This window comes from Pristiophorus japonicus, chromosome 3 (genome assembly GCF_044704955.1).
Source record: "Pristiophorus japonicus isolate sPriJap1 chromosome 3, sPriJap1.hap1, whole genome shotgun sequence".
Classification (NCBI taxonomy): Eukaryota; Metazoa; Chordata; class Chondrichthyes; family Pristiophoridae; genus Pristiophorus; species Pristiophorus japonicus.
In genome coordinates this window covers 262,421,014-262,436,427 of record NC_091979.1, presented here as the reverse complement: position 1 = coordinate 262,436,427, position 15,414 = coordinate 262,421,014, and the positions used below count along the sequence as shown (strand labels likewise).

The following is a 15,414-nucleotide window of genomic DNA, read 5'->3' as shown; positions in this document are numbered from 1 at the left end:
TCGAAACCAACCATGATTTTGAACCCCTCTATTAAATCTATCCTTAACTTTCTGTGCTCGAAGGAGAACAATGCCAGCTTCTCGAGACTCTCCATGTAATTGAAGTCCCGCAACCCTGTTACCATTCTCGTAAATACCCATGTCCAGATCATTAATGTATATCAAAAAGAGCAGTAGTCTTAATACCAACCCCTTGGTACAGAAGTATACACCACTGTATACGTCCTTCCAGTCTGAAAAACAACTGGTACTATTCTAGTAATTCTCCTCTGTACCCTCTCCAAGGCCTTTGCATTCTTCCTAAAGTGTGGTGTCCAGAATTGGCCACAGTACTCTAGCTGAGGCATAATCAGTGTTCTTTTAATTCCTTGTTTTTTTTTACTCTATGCCTCCATTTATAAAGCTTTTTTAACAGCTTTCTCAACTTGTCCTACCTTCAAAATTTTTTATAGGTATACCCCAGGTTCCTGCACACCCTTTAAAATTGTATTATTTTAGTTTATATTAGCCCAGAAATTGCAATTGGAGGCATCCTGCAGGCGGATGCCTCCGACTGCAAAAAAAGTTACGAAAATACCTCGTCCGCTCCGAGGCCAAGATGCGCAGCCCAGCGCAGAGACCCATGCATTCCAGGAGCGTAAGCGCATCCTGGATCTTGTGGGCCGGACCACCAATCGAAATGAATATTTCCTCATTGATAGTAATGGGAGCTCCGTTTGTACGTAATTACTATGAATGGGCATACCCCCCCAAATCAAAGAAAACACTTGACATAAATTTTTTAAAAGCCTCACTTATTTAAAATGAATAGAAATTGAATTAAATTAAATGATTTGTAAGAAAAAAAATTGGGAATTAAAAAAAATATGTTTTAAGTGTTAAAAATAAACTTAATGGACAGGGTTTTTAATATAAAAATTAGTCAACATTTATTTTTTCTATCTTTTAAAACTCTTACACTGGCAAGAAGATCTGCTTTTACCAGATGTAAGAGTTTGAAGGACTTTCACTGGGCAGGAGTTGGGCAAATAGCCCAAATCTCCGCCCGCGAAGGCCCTTTTCTTTCGCATTCATACGATCTGTCAAAAGAAAGTATATATCAAAAAGAGCAGTGGTTCTAATACCGACCATGTTGGATAACAAAACTCAAAAAATCTAACTTTGAAAATTTCTCATTGTTAATTGGCACAAAAAGTTAATGCATTGTTTTAATAATTACTCATCTTGCTCTAATAATCCTGCACATATGTTTTTTAGGGCAAGATGACCTCGGGATGACGAATGATAAAAATGAGACCGTGCAGGGATCGGCACAGAGCTCAGTATTTTCATCTCGTGTTGAAGATGTTTCTGTCATTGTGTCACATGTAGAAACACCAAGCAACTTCTTCTGTCAGCTGCTAGCTCGGAGATGTGAGAATTTTTTCACCATTATAATGTTTAGGTGCTTCTCAGAATTGAGTAACATTGAAGCATTTTAAACTTCCTGTTTTCTTTTTCGTGCGCTACCTGTGTTTGTCTTTATGATGGGGAGGGCGTGGGCTAAAAGGTTTTTTTTTAGAGTCGTGCCTTCCAAGTGGTACAGTATGTTCTGTGGTAAGTGGATTGTCATTGGCAGCATAAAGAATAGTGCTGATTGAAAATCTTGCCTTCTGTCTGACTGAAAGTTGAGTTGTTGTGCAGTAGCTCCAATGGAAAAACATAGTTAATTAATGCTGGAGTTTCTGCTAGGTTCTGTTATGTAATTCACCCGAAATCAGCCAAACCAGCGTAAAAGCTCGATGAATTTCAAGTGGAAATTATGTCCAGCGCGAATAGAGTTTCTGCAATCTTTTGCGCTATTTTTAAAAAGATCTTGCTAGTTGACGGCGCCGCCCACAAACAAGCCGCGCCCCAGATCGAATTAATCATCATTGCGAGTTTCCTCTAATTGCACCTGTTTGCAGGCCTTCAAAGAGGCTCTTAAATATAAGATGGCCTTTTTTTTAGGCACAAGGACACTGCTAGGCATGTTTTTAAAGCTTTTAAATGTTTTGAATTCACTAAAAATGACTACTGTACACCAATGTAACTAGTAAATGGTTCTGTATAATTTTTTTGCAGTTAATTAAAATCCGGTTACTCTCAGGTGGTGGACTAGACACTGATTAAAAATGGTTATTTTTTGAGATAAACCCATTTTCAGCTTTGTTAATAAAACAGCAGCAGATTACGACTCTTAAATATATCATGGAACTTTTTTAATGCAATTTGAGAAAAAGAAACTACTTTCTAAAATGCTGCCCAATTGCACTGGTTCATGGATGATTTTACGTTTAACAATATGGGTGAGTGGAACTTTGAGCAAACAAAAAAACTACCATCATTTTGAATGCAATTTGCATCCAGATTGCCACTTGTGCCCAAAGTGGAAACACTTGGCCACGTTGTGGGTTTCTGACAAATGCACATACTGGTTATTGGGAATAGTATGTTGGGAGCTTGGAAGTGGTGGTGGTGCGGGAGCCCCAAGATGGCACTGGCAGAATATGACAGCATTGGAGAGAGAGGTTGCTGGGTGTGGAAGTATTGGGAGGGGTGATAGGGTGGCGGTAGGATGCTGATGAGAAAAGCCCTGTAGCCACTTTCAACGCCCCTGCGCCTCCTACAACCCATGAAACGTCTCTCCTCTTCGGCCCCCTCCCACCCCGCCCCGCCCCGAACTTGCTCCCATGTCTCCTCACCATTGCCAAAACCACATCAACACCTGGCCGCCCCCACCGTCTGCAGTATTTGTAAATGCCTACAACCTACAACATCTTTCCTACAATCTTTCTCTGGATCTTGAACTTATTTTTAAAATAAAGATATGTCATATTCTAATCAGAGTGCTAAATAAGGATAATAAAGACCACTAATTTACAAGCAGCACAAAAATGTGGATATAATCACATAATTAGAACCTGTAAATAACACAAATGCTCCCATAATACTTGACAGTAAAATTGCAATTCCAATTATTCAGTTGTCATACATAAATGGCTCTGATTATTTTTCATATGATCAATTAAAACTCAAAACAATATTGAATTTTGTTGTATTGGGTGTATTAATAGAAAAGTTGTTGACTCCGAGAGAGCAATTTAACTGACCAATTGGGCCATTCCTGGTGAGCTACTGAATGAGAGTGATGTGCATCTGTACAGCTGCAATAATGGCATCAAATTAAAAATTGATCCTTTGGTTTGAAATCACTTCTGTGCTTGGATTGTCATTCTAATCATTTTCTCTCGTAAGTATGCACACCTGAGATAATCTTGAAAAGTAGTATTTTTTCATAACTTAGCAATGCAATTTGGGAGATCCTAGGTTTGATTACCAGTCATTGGCTACAACAGACACTGTTCCTGCTTTTGTTGGATATCCAGCAATGCTTGCTGGAAATGCCCATGTGTGGATGTCCGGTAAGGACAAGAGTGAGTTTGATGATGGTGTCTGCCACATTATAGTCAAGGCTCAAAAATAATGGTACCTTGGTAAGAGGTACCAATGGATAATCACTGTGCATTCCTAGGAAGAGAACAGAAACGTTCAGGAGAGATGGGGAGAAAATTGATCAAAGAAAATAAGATATAGATAATTCTTAACTTGTGTGTTGTGGAGTATGCCAAAATTTCAGGAGCTAAATTTTAACTTGAATTTTAAGAATTTATGAACTTAGTTTTATCCAAATATTACAGGCAAGTGCAAAACTTAGCTAATGAAAAATACCATGGAGGGTTGTTTATGTATGTAAACTTATTATACCTTTTACAGTCACCAGAGGGCTCATCCCCTGGAGTCCCAAGGGATCCCACAATCCCTTGGGAGCACAGGTACTTAAGGAGGCCTCCCAGGATGGAGAGGCACTCTGGAGACCTGCAATAAAACACTACGGCCACACTTTTCTTTGAGCTCATAGTGTCCAGTCAGACTCTTTATTCATATATAACAACCGCGACGAGATACAGATGACGAACCCAACGATGCAGAGAACAGTGGGCATCCTGGAGAAATTTCCAGAGGGAGATGACTGGGAAACCTTCGTGGAGCGACTTGACCAATACTTTGTGGCCAATGAACTGGAAGGAGAAGCGAACGCTGTCAGACGAAGGGCTATTCTCCTCACCGTCTGCGGGGTACCAACGTATGGCCTCATGAAAAATCTGCTTGCTCCAGTGAAACCCATAAAGAAATCGTACGATGATTTGTGCACACTGGTCTGGGAGCATCTGAACCCGAAGGAAAGCATTCTGATGGTGAGGTACCGGTTCTACATCTACAAAAGATCTGAAGGCCACGAAGTAGCGAGTTATGTTGCCGAGCTGAGATGCCTTGCAGGACATTGCGAATTTGGAGCACGTGCTCAGAGACTTTTTCGTACTTGGCATTGGCCATGAAGTGATACTTTGCAAACTTTTGACTGTAGTGACACCAACCTTGAGTAGGGTCACAGCGATAGCCTAGGCGTTCATTGCCACCAGTGACAATACGAAGCAAATCTCTCAGCACACAAGTGCTGCTACAAGTACTGTGAACAAAGTGATGATGTTTTCAAATCACAACGTACAAGGCAGGCCCCACATGCCTGCAGCTGCACGTCCGCAGATGTCTGAGTCCACCATCAAGGGTGATGAATGCAAAGCCATTAACACCTTGTTGTCACTGCGGGGGTCATCATCGTTTCCATTCATGCCGCTTCAAAGGGTACGTTTGCAAGGGCTGTGGAACAATGGGACACCTCCAACGAGTGTGCAGGCGAGCTGCAAACCCTGTTAATCCTGCAAACCACCATGTTGCAGAGGAGGACAGATCCACGGCGGATCACGACGAATCAGAGCCTCAGACCGAGGAGGCAGAGGTATATGGAGTGCGCACATTTACCACAAAGTGTCCCCCAATAAGGCTGAAGGTTGAATTTAATGGACTCCCGGTGTCAATGGAGCTGGACACAGGCACAAGACTTTAGAAAAATTGTGGTGCAGCAAGGCCTCAAGGCCAGTCTTGACTCCCATTTGCATGAAACTGAGAACTTACACAAAGAAACTGATTCCCGTAATCGGCAGTGCTACTGTAAAGGTCTCCAACGATGGAGCGGTGCACAAGCTACCACTCTGGGTGGTACTGGGCGATGGTCCCACACTGCTCGGCAGGAACTGGCTGGGAAAGATACGTTGGAACTGGGTTGACGTCTGAGCGCTCTTGTCCGCTGACGACACATCGTGTGCCCAGGTCTTAAACAAGTTCCCTTCGCTGTTCGAACCAGGCATTGGGAAGTTCCAAGGAGCAAAAGTGCAGATCCACCTGATTCTGGGAGCACGACCCATCCATCACAAGGCGAGAGCAGTACCGCACATGATGAATGAAAGGATAGAGATTGAGCTGGACCGGCTGCAACGAGAGGGCATCATTGCACCGATCGAGTTTAACGAGTGGGCCAGTCCTATTGTTCCAGTCCTTAAGGGAGACGGCACCGTCAGAATCTGTGGTGATTACAAAATAACTATCAATCGTTTCTCCCTACAAGATCAATACCCACTCCCAAAGGCTAACAACCTTTTTGCTACACTGGTGGGAGGAAAGACGTTCACTAAGCTGGTCTTGACCTCGGCCTACATAACGCAGGAGCTGGAGGAATCATCGAAAGGTCTCACCTGCATCAACACGCATAAAGGTCTCTTCATATATAACAGATGCCCGTTTGAAATTTGATCAACCATGGCGATATTCCAGAGAAACATGGAAAGCTTACTGAAGTCGTTCACGCTCGTGGTCTTCCAGGACGACATCTTGGTTACAGGTCGGGACACAGTTGAGCATCTGCAGAACCTGGAGGAGGTTCTTAGTCGACTCAACCATGTGGGGCTCAGGTTGAAACCTTCGAAGTGCGTTTTCCTGGCGCCTGAAGTGGAGTTCCTGGGGAGAAGAATCGCGGCGGACGGCATCAGGCCCACCGATTCGAAGACGGAGGCAATCGAGAACGCACCGAGGCCACAGAACGTGACGGAGCTGCGGTTGTTTCTACGACTCCTGAACTACTTAGGTAACTTCTTACCGGGTCTCAGCACACTTAGAACCACTGCACGCTTTACTGCGTAAAGGAGACGAATGGGTATGGGGCAAAAGCCAAGAAAATGCCTTTGTAAAAGCTAGAAAATTGTTATGCTCAAACAAATTGCTTGTGTTGTATGATCCATGTAAGCGTTTGGTACTAGCTTGTGATGCGTCGTCATATGGCGTCGGGTGTGTATTGCAACAAGCTAATGAATCTGGGAAATTGCAACCGGTTGCTTATGCATCCAGAAGTGTGTCTATGGCTGAGAGCGCCTACAGCATGATTGAAAAAGAAGCATTATCGTGTGTCGATGGGGTAAAGAAAATGCAGAAATATCTGTTTGGGATAAAATTCGAATTGGAAACACACCATAAGCCACTAATATCCCTGTTTTCCAAGAGTAAGGGGATAAATACGAATGCATCAGCCCGTATCCAGAGATGTTCGCTCATGTCCGTATGCAACTATGCCATCCGCCACAGGCCAGGCACGGAAAACTGTGCCGATGCTCTCAGTAGGCTGCCATTGTCCACCACGGGTGGAAATGGTGCCGCCCACAGATTTAGTCATGGTTATGGAAGCATTTTTGAGTGTGCAATCACCCATCACTGCCCGACAGATTAGAACCTGGACGAGCCAGGACCCCTTACTGTCCCTAGTAAAAAATTGTGTGCTTCACAGGAGCTGGTCCAGTGTCCCAGTGGAAATGCAGGAAGAGATAAAGCTGTACCAGCAGCGCAAAGGTGAAATGTCTATACAGGCAGACTGCCTTCTGTGAGGTCATCGGGCAGTGGTCCTCAAGAAGGGCAGAGACACTTTCATCAGTGAACTCCACAGTACCCACCCAGGTACCGTAATGATGAAAGCGATATCCAGATCCCATGTGTGATGGCCCGGTATTGATGCGGACGTAGGGTCCTGCGTGCACAGATGTAACACATGCTCGCAGTTAATGCACCCAGGGAGGCGCCACTAAGTTTATGGTCGTGGCCCTCCAAACCGTGGTCCAGGGTCCATGTCGACGATGCAGGCCCGTTTTTGGGTAAAATGTTCCTTGTGGTTGTAGATGCGTACTCCAAATGGATTGAATGTGAGATAATGTCAGCAAGCACGTCCGCTGCCACTACTGAAAGCCTGCGGGCCATGTTTGCCACGCACAGGACTACCTGATGTCCTGGTGAGCGACAACAGGCCATGTTTTACCAGTTCAGAGTTCATGACCTGTAACGGGATCAAACATGTTACATCTGCCCCGTTCAAACCAGCATCCAGTGGTCAGGCAGAGAGCAGTGCAAACTATCAAGCAGGGCTTGAAGAGGGTAACTGAAGGCTCACTGCAGACTCGCCTATCCCGAGTTCTGCTTGGCTTCTGCTCGAGACCCCACTTGCTCCCTGGCATTCCACCTGCTGAACTGCTTATGGAAAAGAGCATTTAAGACAAGGCTCTCGTTAGTTCACCCTGATCTACATGAACAGGTAGAAAGCCGGCAGCTTCAACAAAGTACATACCATAGCGCAAATGTGTCATGCAAGATTGAAATCATTGATCCTGTATTTGTATTGAATTATGGACAAGGTCCCAAGTGGCTTCCTGGCACTATTATGGCCAAAGAGGGGAGCAGCGTGTTTCGGGTCAAACTTTCAAATGGACTCATTCACCGGAAACACTTCGACCCAATCAAACTCAGATTCACGGACTATCCTGAGCAACTCATTTTGGACCCTACCACCTTTGACCCCCCCAACATACACACCAGTGGCAACCGCCATCGCAGTTGGCCACGAAGCAGAACCCATCACCCACAGCAGCCCAGCAGGACTCACCACACCAGGCAGCCAAGTGAGGGCCCAACAAACGATTCACCAAAAGCAGTATTTGCACCAAGATGATCAACCAGGGAAAGAAAGGCCCCAGATCGACTCACCTTGTAAATAGTTACACTGTTGACTTTGGCAGGGGGTGGGGGGGGAAGGGAGGGAGAGGGAGAGTGTTGTTATGTATGTAAACTTGTATATACCTTGTACAACCACCAGAGGGCTCATCCCCTGGAGTCCCAAGGGATCCCACAATCCCTTGGGAGCACAGATACTTAAGGAGGCCTCACAGGCTGGAGAGGCACTCTGGAGACCTGCAATAAAAGACTAAGGTCACACTTTACTTTGAGCTCACAGTATCTAGTCATACTTTTTTAATTCATATATAACAGGTATTTACAAGTAAATATCTCTGGTGGGGAAATACAGATGCGCTTTCTACAAGTAAAATGTACATCAATTGAGATGCCATTTCTTTGCATTGACGTGTACATTTGTTTTGATTTAATTCCTAATAGATGAGTTTCAACAACTGCAAAAAGCAGTGACTGAATATTGCAATGACTTAACTCCTGTACCAAGTTTTAGGCCAGCTGTTGGAGAGGTTTGCTGTGCTCAGTTCACAGGTAAGATGAAATGAAAATTTAACATGACAGATGTCCGGATCCTCGGCAAATATCTGGCTTGACTTTTAAATCTACGTGTCTTTTTGTTCATTTCCTCTCGCCCATAGATACATATGTATTGCAAAAAATAATTTAACCTAGACACCCCTTTAACAATGTTTCCTTCAATGCAGAAAATGCATCAGAGGCAATGCTGTAATGCAAGTTGTCATAGGTACTAAAACCCCCGCAAGGTAGTTTCACTGGATGTATCCTGCAGCAAAGGTAAATGGCTGTCAACACACACACTTTCACTGGATTTGCCAGTTTGGAAAGCTCAACCTGCCTGGTCAGGCTAGCAGTATGTTTTTGCTATTGCTGGCACACGAGACCTTTTCTGATATTGGGAAGGTGTGCTACCAGCAGAAAGTGTTGATGAAAGCAATTGTTTTAGGGCCATATTTATGACACTTGTGTTCTGCAGCTCAAGAATCTTAGAAATCTTACAGCACAGAGGAAGGCTATTCAGCCTTCTGTGTTTTGTGTTGGAAATTTGCGACAGCAATCCAAAACTAATCCCACTGCCCCATCCTCTTGTAGCTTTTTCTGCTTTAAATATTTATCCAATTGTCCCTTAAGAGATGCAGTGGTCTTTGGCTCGATCATATCCTGTGGCAAAGCATTCCATGTTCCAACAAAGAGTGCTTCATCTCTGCACCATTCACTGCTAATTTTAAATTGATGACCCTTCATCACCAACTTTGCAATCGGAGGAAATGGTCTCGCTGTTCACTTTTTCAAAATGTCTATTAAATCTCTCTTTGGCCATCTCTGCTCCATTGGAAATAGTCCATGTCTCAAGTCTCGTCTCTTAATTATAGTTTCTCATTCCTGGTATCATCTTGGTAAATCCACTCTGAATGCTGTCTACAGCTGTAATGCCCTTTTGATAACGTGGCGCCCAAAACAGTACATAGCAATCTAACTCTGACCTAATTGATATTTTGGTGTTTTCTAAATTTATTACTATTTCTTTGTATTCCATATCCCTGTTTGTATAAACATAAAATTTAATTGCCCTTTGTTATGCCTTTATTGACCTGCACTTGCACTTCAGAGAAGAATAATGTATTTCAATCCCTTGGTCTCTCTTTATCTACACCATTCAATGTTTTTCCATTAAATGTATACTCCCATTCCTTGTTCTCTCAAAATGTATTACCTCACACTTATTTGCATTAAATTACATCCACCACCTGTCCACTCATTCTGCTAATTAATCAGTATACCTTTCTGTCTTTTACAGTTCTTAGTATTTGCCAAACCACATACTTTTGTATCATCAGCAAATTGAGATTATTTTCTATTATCAAGTGATGCATGTCAACTACTTTTAGCATTATGCTTTTTAAAGACAGCTATTGAAATGTTTTTCTTCAACTATTGTTTTCTGTATTTTAAAAACTCACATATCCCATATTTTCCCAATTTCTAATTGTTTTTGTCCAAAGAACAAATTAGCCTGCAGCTCAATTCGGCCATTTTTGACCTGAATTCAGGAAAAATAAAATCAGACGGCCTAATTCTAATATTTGTTATAATACAACTGGAGGGATATTTTCCTAATTTAGAGAATGCAACATAGAGCAACAAAGAACATTTTGAGGTAAAATTCAGTTGAATTCACGTTAAATGCAATAAAAATTGCAAAATGATGTAAATAGGATCGAGAGACCACTTGATATATTTCTGCAGGAAGTGGATTGAAGGATGCGGTGAGAATGCAGAATGCTTGGGTTGTGATCAGCCAAAAGGGGCACATGTTGGGCCGAATGTCCTTTTCCTGTTACTAATGCTACCCAAGTTCCGAGGAATCGCACTTTTTTTTTTCTTTCTCTTGCAGAAGATAAGCAGTGGTACAGGGCTACTGTAATAGTTTATCTTCTTGAAGATACTGCTATGGTGGGGTATGTAGATTTTGGAAATGTTGAAAAACTCCATTTAAGCCAGCTACGCCCAGCCCAAGAAGAATTGTTGGAGTTGCCAAATCAGGCTTTAAAATGTGCTTTGGCAGGTGAGTGTACAGCTTGAGTCCCAGATGATTTTATATAAAAATTGATGGGGTGAACATTCATAAGAACATAAGAATTAGGAACAGGAGTAGGCCATCTAGCCCCTCGAGCCTGCTCCGCCATTCAAAAAGATCATGGCTGATCTGGCCGTGGACTCAGCTCCACTTACCCGCCCGCTCCCCATAACCCTTAATTCCCTTATTGGTTAAAAATCTATCTACCTGTGATTTGGATGCATTCAATGAGCTAGCCTCAACTGCTTCCTTGGGCAGAGAATTCCACAGATTCACAACCCTCTGGGAGAAGAAATTCCTTCTCAACTCAGTTTTAAATTGGCTCCCCCGTATTTTGAGGCTGTGCCCTCTAGTTCTAGTCTCCCCGACCAGTGGAAACAACCTCTCTGCCTCTATTTTGTCTATCCCTTTCATTATTTTAAATGTTTCTATAAGATCACCCCTCATCCTTCTGAACTCCAACGAGTAAAGACCCAGTCTACTCAATCTATCATCAATAGGTAACCCCCTCATCTCCAGAATCAGCCTAGTGAATCGTCTCTGTACCCCCTCCAAAGCTAGTATATCCTTCCTCAAGTAAGGTGACCAAAACTGCAAGCAGTACTCCAGGTGCGGCCTCACCAATACCCTGGACAGTTCCAACTTTGTTCGTATAAATATGTGGCAAGTATTTGTTAGTATCAAAACCTGATTTGTCATCTTATCTTAAGCTAATTAGCTAAGAAAAGTCTGCAGTTTTAAATGTCCATCTTATTTCTGCTTACAACTAGTCTAGACTGTCAGTTACCAAAGCTTATTTACTTGTTTCAGAAAAAACTTTACTTCTGACTAGGGAGGAAGGAGTTGTCAGGTTAAATATTAGCTTGCCACTGAGTGTGATTTTGAATCATAACCTAAATGCATAGAGGAATGTTGAATAGCTGCTGATCATGTGTAAAAATGAATATATTTTGCTGACCATGTCAGATCGGTTCAGAAAGCAAGATGCAATCCAATTTTGCAGTGTTCATTTCAGTGTTTGTTTTAGGAGTTGTTTATAAGCCTGCTACTTGATTAATATTGATATTTCTGCATGATAACTATGTAATGAGTGGTTCATGGCTTTCAAATGGTCTGTTGTGATGATCTGTGGTCATGATCTCTGACCACGCCCAGCTGCGATACCTGCAAATGCTCAAGGTAATTGCAGTAGCTGTCCAATACAAGATTGGTATAGCTAAGAATATTAAAAAAAGCATGTCTGGCTGAGAACGAACAACTGGAGGTAAGAATTTTATAAATATAACAATCCATTTTACAGTAATGTTATTTAAATTGTGTTGAAATCTGAAGAGCACCATTTTCAAATTACCAGTAAACCTGGAGTTTTTTGTTTGTTTCATCCATTTGGGATTACATAATACTGTCATTTCTGGAAATGGGAGAAGGAACTGATTGGGGGCTGGACTTAAGGTGCACTTGTGTGCTGTGCTGAAGGATTCAAACATTAGGACACAAAAGATTTTTTTAATAAAAACATGAGTTAGGTGTAAGAAGGCTGATTAGATAGGCTCTTTAAAAAAAAAATGCATGCAAAGTAATATGGGCTGGATTTTTGACTGATTTGCGCCCCATTTAGCTTCTGGGTGGGGCACAAAAACAATTTTTTTTTTGGCGCGAACCGAGGTGCGCAAGATTTTTTGCCAGTGGTTTTACGGCGATGTTAAAACCTTAGCGCCTGCCCGCTGTTTTGACCATTTGGATGACGTAAATCAGTATGCATCGCTGCGCTTGCGCCCCGGGCAGAACTTTCAAGCAAATCACCCGATTCTATGTCCACCCAGGACCCCGCCAGCAAAAAGCAGTCGGACCCAGGGTGCACCAGGTGCTAACAGCGCCATCTTGAACACTGAGGAGAAAGTCGGAGTTCTGAGTAGTTGAAAGCATTGGGGGAAGAATGTTGCATCACTGCGGACTTTTGATTGTGAAGTTTGTGTGTTTATAGTTTGTTTTAAAGGACATTTTAAAAGATGGGGGCCCTACTATGTCAACCAGTAATCCTGGCTGCTATATTTATACGACGTCGAGCTGGAAGAAGGTGAATTAATCATTTTCAATGTAATTGACGAGGTCGCAGACATATGGGGAGGAGGCCTTACCCCCCCCCCCCACGCGTTTACAGGGAACATTGTTCATACCTGCAGCTCTCTGAGGCTGCTCTTCCGAAAAGAGGTGGTCACAGAGATATGCCAGCTCATACAGGCAGATCTACTACAGCCTGTCATGTATCTCACACTACTGTACATGACTGTATCTTACCATGCTATACATGACTGTAACCAGAGATGACCTGTAACCACAAGCTTACCTTACCACCAGGGCTGCACTTGCAGGAGACACTGGATACCTGTCCCAGACAGGTATATAAGGACAGGTCTCAGGCGTGTGTGGCATTCGAGAGCTGTGTAATAAAGGTGCAGGTCCTGAGTGACCTTGACTTCAGTATGTGCCTCGTGTGAATCTGTACTGTGGGGACAGGATTTTACATAGCCTACCAGCGACAACAGGACTGCACTGCCCGTCGATGTGAAGATGACACTGGCACTTGCCTTCTATGCCTCCGGCTCCTTTCAGGCATCAGTTGGGGACATACGCTCCATCCCGCAGCACGCTACACATTGCTGCATTTGTCAGGTGACTACTGCACTGTACGAACGCAGGATGTACTTCATAAACTTCCCAATGACGAAGGAGACCCAAAATGAGATGGCTGTAGGTTTTAGATGATTTGCTGGCTTCCCCAAGGTTCAGGGTGCCCTTGACTGTACACATCGCCCTGCGAGCACCTTTACATAATCCAGAGGTTTACTGAAACCAAAAGGGATTCCACTCCATGAATGTACAGATCGTCTGTGACCATAATCAGCGCATCATGGCAATCAATGCCCAATATCCAGAGAGCACTCATGATGCTTTCATCTTGTAAGAGAACACTGTCTCAGACCTGTTACAGCTTCAATCTCAAGGCCAGAGCTGGATGCTCGGGGATAAAGGTTACAGCCTCGTCACCTGCCTCATGACCCCCTTCTGGAATTCTCAGACAGAAGCCGAGCATCGCTATAATGAGAGTCATGCAGCCACATGCAACAACGTCAAAGACAATTGGAGTGCTCAAGCAGCGCTTCCGATTCCTGGACCAGCCTGGAGGTTGCCTGCAATACTCCCCTCAGCTGGTCTCGGAGTTCATTGTGGTGTGCTGCATGCTACACAACTTAGCCATCATGAGGGGACAGGATTTGCCAATGGAGATTGCGGGGCCACCTCAGGAGAGAGCGGGGGAGGAGGAAGAAGACATGGAAGAGGAGCCTGGCGAGGAACCCATGCCATCACCACCACCACAGGGGAGGCATCGTGGAAATTTCGCTGCTGCAAAAGCCTTATGTCAGCAGCTCATAATTAAACGCTTTGCTTGAAGAGTGAACGGCATGTTTGACTGTTGCCTAGCCACTCTCACACCATGTTGACTATTCCTCCTCCTTCTGCAAATGAGACACTACACAAGAATGGTTAAGGTGAACAAAATAATTTATTAAACATTGTAAACTTTAATAAAATAACAAATTAGCTGCATCCAGCAGTGTGATAATTCAACAACAACAAAAACATTATGAACAAGATAAATCAGAACATAATAAAACATAATACATAGGATGCATCCAGCATCAGCAACATAAATGCAACAACCCCTGTCCCACTATCTTTTACCACCGGCTTTTGCCCCCCCTCCCTTCCAAGATGGTATGCAGTAATGTTGTCAGCGCACTGCTGTGTTGGGGGGCGGGGGAAAGAGACAATGGGAAAGCTGTCTGGGAACACTGGACCAGCTCCTGGCATGGAAGGCCAGGCTTCTGAGTGGCGAGCCTCTTCATCGACGTCGCCAGTCACAGGTGGTTTGGGTGTGACAGGGGGAACACAGAGTATGGTGAAAGGGTTTATGGACTGCATCACCTGCCCAAGCTGAAGCAGAGCTTGTGCCTGTGATGCACCATATTCTGCAAGGCTTTGCGCCACACTCTCCAGGACTCCAGTGTCACTGCTGGAGGTCACCAGCCTCGTGTGGGCATTGATGGCCTCGCAGGTTTCACGGCTCACATCAACAATCTGCGACCCTACCTCAGTAATGGTCGCAGTGAGAGTCTCGATGGTCGTGGGAATCCTCCCCAAGACATCAAGGAGCTGACGGTGAGGAACACGCTCTCCCTGGACAATCACACCATGTGTTACATGTCTGCCTGTCGGTCAGCAGACCGACTTTACCGACTCACCCTCTGGAGACATGGCACACTGGACTCGACCCCAGAATTGCGAGGCTGCACGCCACTAGTCCCTGGAGTTTTTGAGCCTCGAGAAAGTTACGTCGTCGTCCTCAAATGAGGTGAGTGCCAGTGGTAAAAGAGGGGTGAATTCCATCTGCCCCGGAGTCGGCTGATCTGTAAACTCCTCCTCTTCCTCCACATGATGGCCAGATGTGGAGTGTTGCTTTGAGGGATGTTGTGGCTGGTCATCTGGAAATAGAAAGCAACAAATGAGTGGTTAGCAGCAAGGGAGGGAGCAGGGTGACATGAGGAAGGTCGTATAGCGCATGTTCATTTGAAGGATTGCCGCTACTCCATTATATCTAGTCCACAGACACTGCATGATGTTGCCCCAACCCTAGTCCACAGACACTGCATGACATTGCCCCAACCCAGCCCAGGGAGTGTGCAGGACTTACCCTCAGTATCCAAACAGCAGTCAGCACCTCCAGTGGCAGTTGCCCAACCTGAGACGCCGATGAGGCCTGCCACTCTTTCCTT

At 44.2% G+C, this 15,414-nt stretch overlaps 1 protein-coding gene across 5 annotated transcripts in view; it reads left to right on the top strand.

Moving 5' to 3' along the window:
* Window positions 1-15,414, top strand: part of tdrd1 (tudor domain containing 1) — a 190,515-nt gene that overhangs the window by 89,431 nt on the left and 85,670 nt on the right. For all 5 annotated transcript variants that reach the window (XM_070876594.1, XM_070876597.1, XM_070876598.1 and 2 more), the window contains 3 exons: window positions 1,258-1,413; window positions 8,407-8,514; window positions 10,397-10,567. In XM_070876594.1, coding sequence (XP_070732695.1) covers window positions 1,258-1,413; window positions 8,407-8,514; window positions 10,397-10,567 — 435 coding nt within the window. The remainder of the gene's footprint in view (window positions 1-1,257; window positions 1,414-8,406; window positions 8,515-10,396; window positions 10,568-15,414) is intronic.